Source organism: Anopheles nili, chromosome 2 (genome assembly GCF_943737925.1).
Source record: "Anopheles nili chromosome 2, idAnoNiliSN_F5_01, whole genome shotgun sequence".
Lineage (NCBI taxonomy): Eukaryota > Metazoa > Arthropoda > Insecta > Diptera > Culicidae > Anopheles > Anopheles nili.
This window is the reverse complement of record NC_071291.1, coordinates 61,135,465-61,149,225: the sequence shown is the minus strand read 5'-3', so window position 1 is coordinate 61,149,225 and position 13,761 is coordinate 61,135,465. Positions and strand designations below refer to the sequence as shown.

At 50.3% G+C, this 13,761-nt stretch overlaps 1 protein-coding gene across 1 annotated transcript in view; it reads left to right on the top strand.

Annotated features, from left to right (window-relative positions):
* Positions 1-13,521, top strand: part of LOC128721961 (collagen alpha-1(XVII) chain) — a 28,747-nt gene extending 15,226 nt beyond the window's left edge. Inside the window, exons 2-6 of the mRNA XM_053815772.1 lie at positions 11,150-11,352; positions 11,439-11,844; positions 11,922-12,025; positions 12,757-13,222; positions 13,299-13,521. Of these exons, the coding sequence (XP_053671747.1) occupies positions 11,150-11,352; positions 11,439-11,844; positions 11,922-12,025; positions 12,757-13,222; positions 13,299-13,427 (1,308 nt within the window). The 3' untranslated portion in view covers positions 13,428-13,521. The remainder of the gene's footprint in view (positions 1-11,149; positions 11,353-11,438; positions 11,845-11,921; positions 12,026-12,756; positions 13,223-13,298) is intronic.
* Positions 13,522-13,761: the final 240 nt, after the last annotated feature.

The following is a 13,761-nucleotide window of genomic DNA, read 5'->3' as shown; positions in this document are numbered from 1 at the left end:
TGCTCGGAGTTGGGGTTGCTTTGCTTGCTGGGTTGGAAGAGGTTGGGCCTCATCGCTTGCGAAAAACAAAAAAAACCAAACGAAGGAAGATCGAAGCAGAAGTTTTCTAGTGTTTGCTAATCAGTTAACCTACGCGGCCCATTTGCCCCGTTACTCTTAGGATCTTGCGAAAAAGGACAGTAATGACACATGTTGCCGTTATCGCCCGGGTGTTGGTTTGGTTGCTTGCGAGCCGGTTTTAATTAACTCATTTCAGGCAGCACTCCATAAAGCTCCACAGGTGGAAGCGGCCTGCGTAACCGGGTGTCACGGAAACATTGTAGGGGAGGTTTTCCTTGGAATGCCGGTGGAATGCGTATTCGAAGGCTAATGCTTATTTTTCGGGAGTCATTACTAAGCGTTAGCTAGAAGCTGTCAAGGATACGTTCTTATGCGATGGGGAAAAATTATCAAAAAAAAAACACACACAAAATACATACAAAAAACATGCTCATGAAGCCGTGGAAAGAAAACCACCCGTAAGGACATTCAGCTCTCCGGCGCATTAATTACATCTTGGGAGTAAATTAAATTTCCTCCTCGCGTTATGCTCGAAGCGCAAACATTACAGCATCATCGCAGCTAATAGGCACTAATAACACACTGTCTCCGGCGTCCGACGTGCCCTTTTGTTCGGTTCGGATGATTTCGCATAAACCGGCATCCTTCGAGTGATGAAAATCATCGTTGGCTGCTGGGAGGCGTGTGCTTTGTTTTTTTTTTTTTGGTTGCTTGTGCCCAGGGCTACCGAATGCCCTTTCCGGCCTTCGTCCGGGTTCCGCTAGCATCGGATCTCCCTTTCACGTGCCTGCTCGGAGCCATCGAGATCGAAGAAAACTCACCCCGTGAGCTGGCTGGGTTGGCGGCACCCGTGGTACTTATTGAATTAGTAATTTGATAATCACCAATTAGTGTCTCTCCACCATTAGCCGTGCGAGGTCCGTGGGCCGTTCGATTGAGAGGGCGCCAATGTACGCCCCCATCCAGCCGAGGTGGTTTTCCTTCCCTTTTTCCTATTTCGTTTTTCTTCTCCCACTCGGGCTGCGGCATTTCAACGCGCATCTCGTCGCCCCATCGCGCTGAGGCAAGCATTAGCGCAACATCGTGCCGGTGGGTCAGGGTCAAGTTTGTTCAAGCTGGCGGGCTGGAAGTGCGAGCAAAATTCCTCCCCACACGGCTTCGATGCAAGCGTTTATGTTGCGATTTGTGATCGGACAGGAAACGGCGGCGTTCATTAGAGTGCCATCGATCAGGGTCGATCGGTCGCATTTTTCCGTCGGTTTCATCGCACGGAATCGTGACTGAGCGTTTGTCGATGGTCAAGATCGGTTTTCGCACGTTTATGTGACCGACTCAAGCAGGGTGAGTAGACATCAACCCGACCCGACATCGTCAAGGATTGCATTGAAAAGCATAGCAAAGAGGAAAAAGAGCTCTTTAAACCTGGCAATGGAAACCTGGATTGGTGTGTATCGTTCTCAAGATGTCACTCGCAATCGTTTCGATATCAAGCGCTTTTCTCTCTCTCTCTCTCTTCTACTTGAGTTTAAATCAAACACACTCGCATCGGTCACCGGTAACTACAGCACTGTAACCGTACCTTCGCTTGGACCCGAGTGGACAAGTTTGTAGTTCAAAGCAAGCACAAACATACGCTACCGATTTTTTCCTTCGCGAAAACCCAGCCCGTTAGGGTGGGGTTTGAGGTGAAAAATAAAACACACTGTTGACACAGTTTACGGTTGGAAGGTGTGCGCGTGTGTGTGTGTGTGTATGTTCCGTAGGAAATCGGCCGCTTGCAACATCGCGGGCGGTGTCTTGTACGTAATGTTTGCCCACCCTAAGGCCATCGACTTCCCGACAACGGCTACGGTAGGTAACGACCAACCGCCATGGGTCAACGATCGGTTGACGTTTGCGCTAGTGCAGTCGTGTACTAAGTGGTCCTTTATTTTTCGTGGAAAAACACGGCCCACCGATGGTTGAATGACAACAACGGAAAAAAAAGGACGAAAAAGTGTCCCTGCATGATTTGATTGTTCGGCTTTATGTAATGCTAGCCGAATAGTGCAAACAAATTCAGCGACTACCTTTGCCACCCCCGTAAAGTTCAGTGACCTTACGGCGAGCCTCCATTTTTGAAGGGTCGATTTTGAGTAATGGCTCGAGTGCGCGAATCGATTCTTTATGCATTTCGTACACACCCAAACCGCGTGCTGTTTGCGGCCATCCGTCACGATCAATCGACCTCTGGCATTCGTTCGTTTGGTAGCTCGTTCGAGAAAAAAAAAACCTTTAAATTCCTCCTCTTTTTTGTGTGTTAAATTTACCGATCACGAAACATCCACAAGGGGGATGGTAGAAGAAAAAAAACTTACCAAACCATAGCGTGAACACGGTGCAGAGGGCCAGCTGCGCTTCGTTCAGAACCATCGTGTCTTTGGGGGCAGGCTCTATGTTACCGCTGGTCCTGACGATAAGCGGAAACGCACCGGCACTACTGGCAGGACGACGGCGTTCGATACGGCTTTCCTCAAACTAATTCAGGACACTTCACTCCGGATGCACTCGATTCATACGTTTCACGGGGCGCGACGACTCGACTGCCGATCGAGCTTCCTATCACCGAAACGGGGTGGAACGAGAGAAAAATTCACCATCAACCTGATTCCGCGTCCGGCGAATCGATACACCCGCGTCGTTCGGTGCGTCTTTCAGCGGAACGTGAAGCGTGAGCGGAAGACCTGTCCCGTTCGTTCGCGTTGAGTGCGGCAAACCGATTCGATTCGCTTCGGGGTAAAAAGGACGCCACTTTATTTTCCACGAAGGTGCACTGCAATCCCGCTGGCCGTGGTGGGTCGTAATTCGATACGATGCGAGGTGGCGCACACGCGGAGCGGAACTGCACCGTGAACAGCTGATCACGCGAAGGCAAAGACCACTCATACACCGGGACGGATGCCGCCGCAGTCGATGGTGCTGCAACGGATTTCACATTTTTCCGTTATAAATTTCTTCCGTTTTCAACCTTCCACCTCGCAGGACATTCCATCCGCTTGGTGGGTTAAAAGCGTACCGGTATTAAAAAAAAAGGATAATACGCCGCCAGTGCACCCTAAGGGATTTTTGAATCGACCTGCGTCTCCGAGTCGTTGCTTGAAATGGGGATTTATGGGCCAAACAGTGTACGTGTGGGGTCGGATTGCTGCACCAATCGAAATAAGGAGCACAAAAGTGGTGGCTTTCGATCGAACGTACTTCTTATCAGCTGGCAGTGGGAGAGAACCACCCACAAGGCGTGGAAAAGCGACCTACACTTTGCGTACGAAACCACACTAAAGCCGCCCCCGTGGGCGAGTCGTTTTATCGACTCGCCACACCGACTGGAGCGGATGATCGCTTTGCAAATGATCCGACAATTTCGGGTAGTTCGGGTGTATTTTTTTTTGTTGTTGCTTCGTTTGTTTGGCAGCAAATAATGGACGGGTTTTGGATGGGGTTCATTTAACACACCACCGTTTAAAGTCCGCATCGACGATGGGGGGTTACGCGTGTCGGACGTGGGAGAATGAAATGTAAAATTTCAGTTCAGAAGGTGAGTTGGTTTTTCATAACAAAAAAAAAAACAGAAAAAAGGAAAATGAAAGTCAAACAAACGCGCTTGCATGCAGCCAGTGGTGGGTCTGCTGATGGGCATGATGGGAATTTTGATTGGACCGACGCCTCACCGGAATCGCTATCCATTTCCAACTGACAGTGAGTCGTAAAGGAAGCTCATGACTCGAGCCCTTGGGCTTAGAATTGTGCCATTTTCCGGGCACGAAACTGCGAGTGCGATTGCATTTCGACCGTGGATGGATGTTTGGACGTTACAAAATGTACAGAAAGTAAACGAAAACATGACATGCCACGGGCGGGAGTGTTCAGCAGAAGGTTAAGCGTTTGTTGAAAATTGTAAAAAACAATAACCCACCGATAGGTTTTAATTTGGTGAGCTCTTCGAACGTGTATCAAATGTAGCCCCCTTTAATGCGTCTTTTTTTAATTACCAACATCGCATCTCCCCGCGCATGGGAAGGCGTTAATTTCCCAGGGATAACATCGAAGAGCCACTCAACGAAACGAGCCATCAGCCACAGTTTGACACCAAGTACACCACGCAAGGCAAACGGCGAAACACCCCAATCGGCGGCGCATCGTTCACACGAACCTTCGAATGGCTTCAAATCTACGGTTTCTTGCCAGTGTCACGACCAAAACGCGCGCACTTTGGCCAAAAACCAAGCCAAGCCGCTTCGGTGAGGAAGATTCCAATGTCAGCCGACCGGCAGCGTGTGACATCGATTAGTGCACCTTTCGCAACAACTGGCGGGGGCCTGTGCGGTTGTGTTTTGTTTGGGGTCGCGCTTTTGTGCATCGCACGGGAAACAATTTTTCACACAACCTCCTGCTTGAGACCGACCGGCTGACATCGACCCCAACGGTTTCAGGGTCTCGCTTGTCGGTTTTCGGCAGCAATGAACTTCGGCCGTACTGGTTCGATAAATGATCTTATTTGTGGCTTTTGGCGGTTTTTTAGGCAGCTAATCGCAAACCAGCTCGCGCGGGTTGATCAGACCCTCAAAATTAACCGAAACTCTAGCACGGTTGCACCCTAATTCCATAAACATCGAAACACCGCAACTAATTATAACACATCGAGCCTCCGATCGCCGGTGGTGTGTAGGTGCCCCTTTTTCGTCACTTTAAGTCGTTTTTTATTGAATTTCGTACACGATAGCGCCGGAACCTAGCACACGGTGGTAGCAAGTTCATCGCGAACGCGAAGCTTCTCCAGCAGACGGCGGCACCGGCGATCGATCGACATTTTAACGCGTTCCTACTGCCAACGAAGCCATGTTTCACCACGCTCTCCCGCAACGCCCTGTCGCAACCGGTGCACGCATTTCGACGGCTTAATAATGTGGCTGCTTTTAATTTCTAATCGGTTGACGGTTTGCTGTGTTGCTTGTCTGTTTTTTTTTTTTTGACCCACCGATTGCGCCGACGGCTTGAGCGTGCCCAACGAAAGACTCAAACGGTGGGCCAAGCGACGAACCCCACCGCGAACGAAACTCGCCGTCTGCGTGCAACAGTGCGTCGCTTATCGACACGTTTTGGTGTGTTTTTAATCGCCCTTCTGATAGCTTTTTTTTTCTCACTGATCACCCATGATCAGAAGATTCAAAAATAATCTCCCTTCTGCCAACGAGCGGATGATCGGACACGAGTTTATTTGCGGTTGATGCTCGATTTGCTCATCGTGTCCGGCTCACTCACAGACCACTCACTTTTTTGTTTGTCCGCACAACAAGCGGATCCGTACAGTTTCACGCGGTCACGCACGTCGGCACCGTGTTACGGCTACGAGCGGTCGATGTAAACGATCATTAGCGCGCGACGATCGGCGCGAAACTGAGCGGCGTCTAACGGTTCGCCGGGCGCTTTAGGTGGCTTCCATCAGCACGATCGGCTGTTCGGTGGTGGTGGTGGTGGTTAGATTTTCACGGTCATCGATGATAAAAAGGCGACCGATGGCGCACCTGGTCTCCGTCGGTGGGGTGGTCGATTCCTGAAATGCGCTTTTCTTGCGCAGCCGAAGCCCTTTCTGCAATCGACGGTGAGGATTAGGATGGGGATTTTCGAGGTGGGCTTTAGGACAACCGATGCTTGGGACGATTGAATTTTATGTAAAGCACCTTCCATTCGGCTGCTGCCGATGGGACCGATGACCGTGGCACAACGAGGGAATCGTCTCCCTTGCTGTCCTTCGGAGCCCTTGAGCGAGAAAAGGGTGGCTCGATTACGTCACATCGAACCCATTTCATTTGTCAGCGGTTGTAAGTCGATGATTTACACCTCGTATCGGAACGAAAATCGGATGCTTGGCAAGCGTTGGGTGGGCAGAGTAACATTAAAGAGCTTTGAATAATTAAAAGCGAACAGTCGAGTGAAGGATTTCACATAGAAGGAGTTAATTTTGAGCGTAAAATACTCCCTTAACCGAATCTAATTGTCGGGCTTTATCGGCGCTGAATGGAGGGCAAGAATCGGTGGTGAAAAGCGCATCTCAACTGCGCGGCTAAAATGAAGTTATTTCGTCTAATTTACTCCGTGTATCCTGCGAGTGGTTTGGCAAATTTTCACCATCATCATCAACATCATCATCATCATCATCATCGTCAGCGTGGCTGACATAAATCGTTATTAAGCATCGCCCTCTTTCTCTATCGCTTAAACTCACACCCCTACCGGGCGCCGTTGAGGCCAATTTACAGTCCAGTGCGATTCCCCGACCCAATCTAGCCGTCGGTGAATCACTTCCGGTCGGCTTGCGCTTTATCCCGTCTCTCCACCTTTTCCGGCGCTCCGCGCACCGGTTTGCCGAACCATCGAGCGACAATAAACAGGGCATCATAATTTAAAAACAGGAAGCATGGGACCCCGGGCCGGGGATGGAAGCAATGACTGGGAAAATGGTTGGGAAAAGCGGGATTTACTCGTACGCTAGGACGAAGCACACCAATTTGTTAGCGTGTACGCCGCCGCCATCGAGGGATGGGAGTTCAGCCTGTGCTTACAGGAGCAGGCACTGTAGGGATGGCGATAGGTCGATCGACTGGGTGGAACTAATATCAATTAGCATAATTTAAAGCGTTTCCACCGCGGGTGGGTGACTTTCTGATGGGACAATCATTACACCAACCGTCTAGACGGAGGTGCATGTTTTATTGCCCGTCATGAATGAGGCAGAAGTAGTGTGAGAATGTTACGCAAGCTGATGACCTCTGGTAAACGTTGCCGATGTTTTTTGTGTGTGCTGTTTTTTGAAAGTTTCCCGCAGTGCAAGAGTGAAATTTTGTGCGCCATTTTAATGAGCACTTTCTAGGAGTATGGTCCTTTTGGGTGGCTTTTGCTTGCATTCTTATTTAGAAATGCAATGACGCGTTTGCTTGGGAAACCCTCTTCCGCTGATTCACGTTTCCAGCTCGAGAAACGGAAGTCGGTGATGGGTTTTGATGGCCAGAGTTCGCGGAATAGCCGGTACAGAGCGACCCACGCCTCTCCATTGCCATTATATGCAGCACGTGCAATGCACGGGGTACCGGCGGTTGGACGTAATCGATCGATTGAAAGGAGACACGCTTCACGACCAAACACGGCGACGTCGCGTTGTTTCAACAATGGGCGTTGAGGTGGCGCATTCAATATCACACCCCGGGCCACAGGCGCATGCAAATGGGCCAATTAAGTCCTTGCCGGGTCTCAGCACGGGTCCAAAGCGTAAAGGGACAAGTGCAAGGAACTTCCGTACGATGCAGCGTGAGGAGCTAGGTGAAAGAGTAAGCATTAGTAACAATTACCGGTTTTTATGTGGGTGTGTGTGCGTGTGGATTTGTATGGGGTTGGTTTCATCGGTGATGACATTTATTCCCACCATTTCAATGGCATGATTTATTGCATTCGCAAACATCCATCCGCGAGCATATTTCCGTTCGTGCGATGATTTTATTACTTGGCGAGCTTTGTTTTATTTTTTTAAATTTTGTTACGAGGAAACGGTAACCAAAAACGCGACATTTTTAACGGGACTGGTTCACTACCACGCAATATCGGAAACTTCTCGAGCGTCAAGATTGGAATGTGCTGGGCAAAAAGTCAGAGTTTTAAACTGGTTCCCCGATCATTCGCGATCACGAAGCAACATCCTGATATCCTTGAAAGCAGCACCTGAACACGTTGGTCAAATATGGTGGCTCACCGGTCCGTCTTATTGTTTCGCCTCATCGTAGACAAAAGCAACAAAGCAAAACATACAAAAGAGCAGAGGGTTTTCGAGCCAAGCCTCCCATTCGCGAACTGGCAGGTATGCAAATGCACGTGAAATGACTACGGGTTTGGCAGAAACAACGCACCCGGGGGTGAGAACGATCATTAGTGCACATTTAGATTCATTTGATGGATGGGTTTTTGGGTTTTATTTAATTCGATAGGCTCGATAGGCGATTGGGTTTATTTCTTACAAGGAAATAGTAAGCCCGTGCGTTCGTACAGGTGATTATGGGTGGTTCCAAGATTAAAAAACACAATAGAACCGTAACGTGGAGCGCTTCCTGTACGTGTTCGCGGTATGAATAATTAGAGTGTGAAACTTCGTCCACTTTTGCTCATGCATCAGTGCCTCTTTAGCTAGTTTGTTCTCGATGAGTACTGGGAAATTCATTACTTTTATATTTATATATTTTGCACGCCACGGTAAGAAGCTCGTTGTGAATTAATTGTTAATTTGTTGTTTTGAAACCGTCGCCTAATAGGAAGCTTAAATGTGGGCTTATTACAATCTAAAATTAAAATTTTTAATCAACGTAAGCGTAACCACGAAAATTGGCTTATTATGAGCTCTGGTGCACATTTATTTAGTTGGCTCGTTTCGATACCCACCGATGCGTTTGTTTTCGCCCCCGAAACAAACAAATGGCTACATCGTTCGAGAACACAACCGTAGCGTCTGTTGCTTACCCTCCAAAAATCTATGCAAACACGGCAACACTCCAACATCGGCCAGGGTGCTCAAAACTAAACCGCTCAATGTCTCTCGCGTACAATAACGCGGCCTAGGGCCGGCCTTTTGCTATGCGCCAAGTGCTGCAGGTTTCTTCCTCCGTCTCGCGTTTCGGTGGGGTTCTCTCCTTCAAATACCCGGCCGAGCTTAGGCACACGATATGCTCAACATTTCAATTATCGCGCGCCGTCACCGAACTTGACCTTAGCCGGAAGGCTTCGATCGAACTGATCCGGCAGCTCACGCGCTACAATTTTGTGTCGCTGTGTGTATATGTTTCTGTTTTTCGGGGTTTGTTTGCCAGCCTGCTGTGATGGCGAGCCGGCGAAGGTTGACACTACACCCAAAAGTGTTATTGACGGAAGTTTTGGGTCGGATCGGAGTGACGGTCGAGCACCGGACGGAATAGAAAGGAAGCAATGACACGCGGAGTGAGCGTGTGCAGAGCTCCTAATCGTGGTGCATTTGGGGAAGTTGAAGAAAATGGCTAATCTGATCAAGTGTCGTGAGGTGGACTAAATAAGGTGTTAACCAGAAATAAGTGGTTTTTTGGGGTAGTAATTCACTCGTATTCGCTTGAGGGCTTCCAACCCATCCAAGCAACCTGTGGAAAACTTACGTCAACTAGCAATCACGTTTTAATTACGTCGGTTAGAAATTAGAATCGAAAAATGGCCACCACATTCGTCAACGTCAGCTAATCACCTTGTCGTACAAAAAGGACCTCCCCACCAGAAAGACGCCTTTTAACACGCACTTTCCATGTCCCTTGTCACGCACCATTTTCTCGCCCCAAACGCCGCCCGCCCAAAGCTGCCCCGGAAAGACCTACGCTTACTCTGCGATGCTGCGAACGTCGCGCCACGTTGCCGATGAACGGCTTCAGGGTCGAAAGAGGGAGGCTAGGCCCTAAACCGGTGCCCTAACAAGCCCATACGGTGCCCATCGGAACCGGTTCAAGCGCCCTGTGCCATATGCCCACCAACGGTAGGGTGTGTGTGATCGCTTTCGACACCATCTCTCCTTGACCGGATCGAATCTCCGGTGGTGACGATGCTACAAACCACCCCCTAATTCACGGTCAAATGGGCACGTGCAGGTGTGGGAGCTAAACCACCCGTTGTAGTGCAATGACTTAATCGGATCCGAAAAAAAAACGAGCCCTCTTTGCGCTTGGCTTTGCCCACGTTACCCTTGGTGACGAATTTAGCGTTTAGCGAACTTTGCGCTAATGAGTTCCTTATAACTGTTCGCGGCAATTAATCAAACGGACCCACCGTTTCTGCTTGACAGATCACAATCCGGCACCACGCCGGATAATGGACGAACCCGCGCGCACTCGTTTCCGTTTCGGTTCTAGCGGCGTTTAATTCCAGCCTGACATTTGCGTATTCGTCTTCTTCTCTAATCTGTTTGCGGTCGTTTATCCACTTAAAAACCACCGCTATGCCACCGATAAATGGTCGCGCGCTGTAGGCTAATGCCATTCCGCCACCGTGATCTGCCTTGAACCTGCTCAGTTCGCACGTACCTGACGTGGAAAAGGACAGTCAGTAGTAGGCTGTGGTGCTGTTTGGTCCGCGTGGTGTGGCGCCATGTGCTCTTGAGACAAAAAAAAACCCCAAGCATGCAGATGATTTACCGAAACACCGGCCAAACAAACAAAGTGGCACCATCGTTTCGCTGGTTGTGCAATTAATTTGCGTGCTTCTCGAGGTGTCACGAGCGCCTTTCACGTCCCGCGTGGTGACCACGTGGTAGCGGCGAGTTAAAGCTTAGCTCACACACGCAGGAAAAGGGCGCCAAATGCGCTAATAATTGTTTCCGCTCGCGTTTGACGAACTGGCACGGTGGCGTACCGGTTCCTGCGCTGGCTCGTCTCGTAATGGCTCTGTTAGAAGCGGTCCTTCTTGTGGTCCTGCCAGCGAACGAAATGGTTTACGACCTCCCCGCCGTAAGGAGGCGACTTCCTGACCGACCCACCCGATGGGCGTCCGTTTGCCAAATCACCCCCCCAAAACAACCCCTTGTGCAACGCAACGTACCGTTGGCGCACCCTTGACGGTGCACTCCTTCGGTTTTGCTCCAATCGGAAGTTGTTTCCACGTTCGGAAGTGGAAGCGCATGTGAACCCGCGGCGACCCGAAGGGGCGGGTCATAATTAGCCGTTCGGTGAAATAGAAGAATCAATTGGTGCCTTACCACTCGCGGGAGGTCGTTAGTCTTTGACTGGCGAGAGGGTTGCAGTTGTTGTTGGAAGGCCACGGATTTATCGCCAGCGTCGGAAGAGATTTATTTCCACCGATAGGGCGCCCGGAAGCGGGTTGTGAGTGTACGCAAATCGGTTTAGAACAACAAAGGGGCGTCCACGAGTGAGCAAAGCGAAGATAAGATCCCGGAAGATGTGGTGTAATTGATGAAAAGCTCGAAAGGAAGTCCTGTTCCTTGGTTGGGGTGTTCTCGTTCATCACTCATGCCGTGTGCGCTTTCTCGTCCTTCTCACCACAGGAAAAGCTACTCAGCAAGCTGGAGGAAAGCGAACTGGAACCGCCAACATCTCAGGAGGATGAATGCGTCATCTGTATCAATGCCCGGGCCACGATGCAGACATCACCGTGTGGCCATCGTGTCGTCTGCCGGCGGTGCTTCGTCAAAACCATCCAAAGTGCGGTCGCACAACGACTTCTTCCACTGCGATGCGTTATCTGCAGGTAAGTTTTGGTCTCGTGACCTCAAAATTGGCACTGTTTCCTCTGCAAGAACTAACCCCAAATACCTGCACTGCTTCTCGCCGTAGAGCACGCATCAACCGGCTCACGTCCGGCTCGACATCCTGGCGCTTGCAGGGATCGGCCAGCACCTACTCGATGGGCAGCAAGAGCTGGAGCGTCCCCGGTTCGGCCAGCTCGTACAGCGTCGATGCCCGGGTCACGCAGTCCGCCAGCCTGTACTCGATGAGTTCAGGCTCGTCGTGCGTGTCGGGCATCTCGAACATGTCCAGCTGCTCGGGCACGTCCGGCACGTCCGGTATGTCTTCCACGTCGTCGACGAGCGGTGTCACGGACGGGTCGCTGCACGGACACGGCCACAAGCATGGTGTGGGTGGTTGCACAAGCAGCTGCAGCACGAGCGGGTGTCTTGGCGCTATACCGCGGAATCCTTCCTACCAGCATTACCACAAGAAGGGACAATATTACATGAAGGTAGGGCTTGCCAGGAAGAAAGTCCGAATGCCCAAGCCGAATACCACTAACCGGTGCACCGGTTTGTCTTTCCACAGAGCCGTATCCCGGAGATGCCAAATCGGTTGCCACCGATCATTGAGTTCAAAAGCCCGACACGCCACAGGACGCCCTCCCCGGCGAACCCGGGAGCTCGCTTCAAGTAAGTGTGAGCAAGAAGAAAAAGAAAAAAAGCCCATCCTCAAGCCTCGGCGATGGTTCCAGCAACAAATTATGCAACGTAGCATTATCACGCGAGGCTCTTGGCGTGGGGCCAACGTTACAAAGTGCTTTAGGCCTCTTCCGCTAGGGGCCAACGTGTTCCCGAGCACCGAACAAATGTATTTCCTTGTCTTACTTCTTAAGACCGCTTTTTATGCAAACACCAATTTTGACAACGACGATTTTTGGCATAACTGTCCGCCATCCGGGCACATACCGTTCCTGTGGGCATCTCACCACGAAAAGGCCTTTTTGTGAGAACTGGAAATTTTCCAGGCGACCGTCAGAGAGGGTTCGTAAAAAACACATTCCTCTTTGCTGGCCGGTAGCCAATGAAGTTTGTCGTAATTTCGGTTGCAACGTGTGCAGCAAGCGCACGTTCTCGGTGCATGGTTTGGCTGACAGCCGTGTGGCAAGTTTGGGGATTTGTAAAAAAAAATTAGAACGAAATCATCTCGACGGGCATTTTTCGTGCCCAATGTCAGCAGGAGATGGAAAAATCGGTGCAATCTTATTACAGAGAAAGCGACGACGGGCATGACAAGGTTGTCGATGCGCCTAAATGTATGCAAACGGTGTAGCTTCCGCACTGTGCGGGACGTTTTAGATCACTTTCGGGTATTGCGTGTTATCTAAACGTTGCTTGCTCATTGGTTTTCTTTCTCGTTTTAGGTATTATACCCAACCCGGGAAACCGGCGAACCCAGTCGAGTCAATACCGCTGATGACGGTGGAAAAAATCGGTCCCGGCAAGTCGGGCCCGTCAAAGCTCGGCTTGAACGCGAAAATCGCACCCGTTTCCTCAAAGTCGCCCATCAACAAAACCAACATGGCCACGGGAAAACCGGTCACCACGTCGCTGATAACGGCCGTCAACAGCTCGACCCCGAAAGCACGCGTCCTTTCGGCATCGTCTTCCGTGGCTGGCCCTTCAGGATTGGGCGGAGGAAGCAGCAGGAACGGAAGTGGCGGAAGCGGAGGGATGTCAGGTGGCGATGGTGGAGGGGCCGGTTGCAGCAGCACCAGTTCTCTCGGCATAAAGCAGGACGAGAAGTACGACAATAAGAAGAACGAAACGATCGAAAAGAAAAAGAAGGAGGAAAAAGCCAAACAGAAAGCGGAAAAGGAGGCACGCAAGGTAAACCGATGGGAGGCGTTTGGGAAACTTCCCTTTAGCAGCAACTAACCGCACATTTTACGAATCTTTCCCGCAGGAGGAAAAACGCATTGCCAAAGAGGAGGAAAAGCTTGCGAAAATGCTCGCCAAGGAGGAAAAGAAGCGAGGCAAACGGGAAGCGAAGGAGGCACTGTTGGCGCACGAAGGCGGAAGCGGTTTGAAGTAAAACGAGACCGACGATGCCTGTGGAACAATAATCAAGAAGGAGACCCACAATACAACCCTATCTTCCAATGCAGCAAGACGGCAGAACGGAAAAGCAGCGCAGCAGCTGCAGCTAGAATACGAACGTGGTTTCAGCGACGCTTTTAGAGCTGTTTAGTACGCAAATCAGTTGGCTGTTCGGTTCGTGTGGATCATATTGATTCTATTTACGTGAATGAGTTCCCAAAGGGGCAGATTATTGATTGTGCTTTGGTTTACAATGTTTCGATATCCGTTAGCTAACTTAAGAGACCAGCAGGTTTAGTTCTTTTCTACACGTGTCAGTTATACTGTAT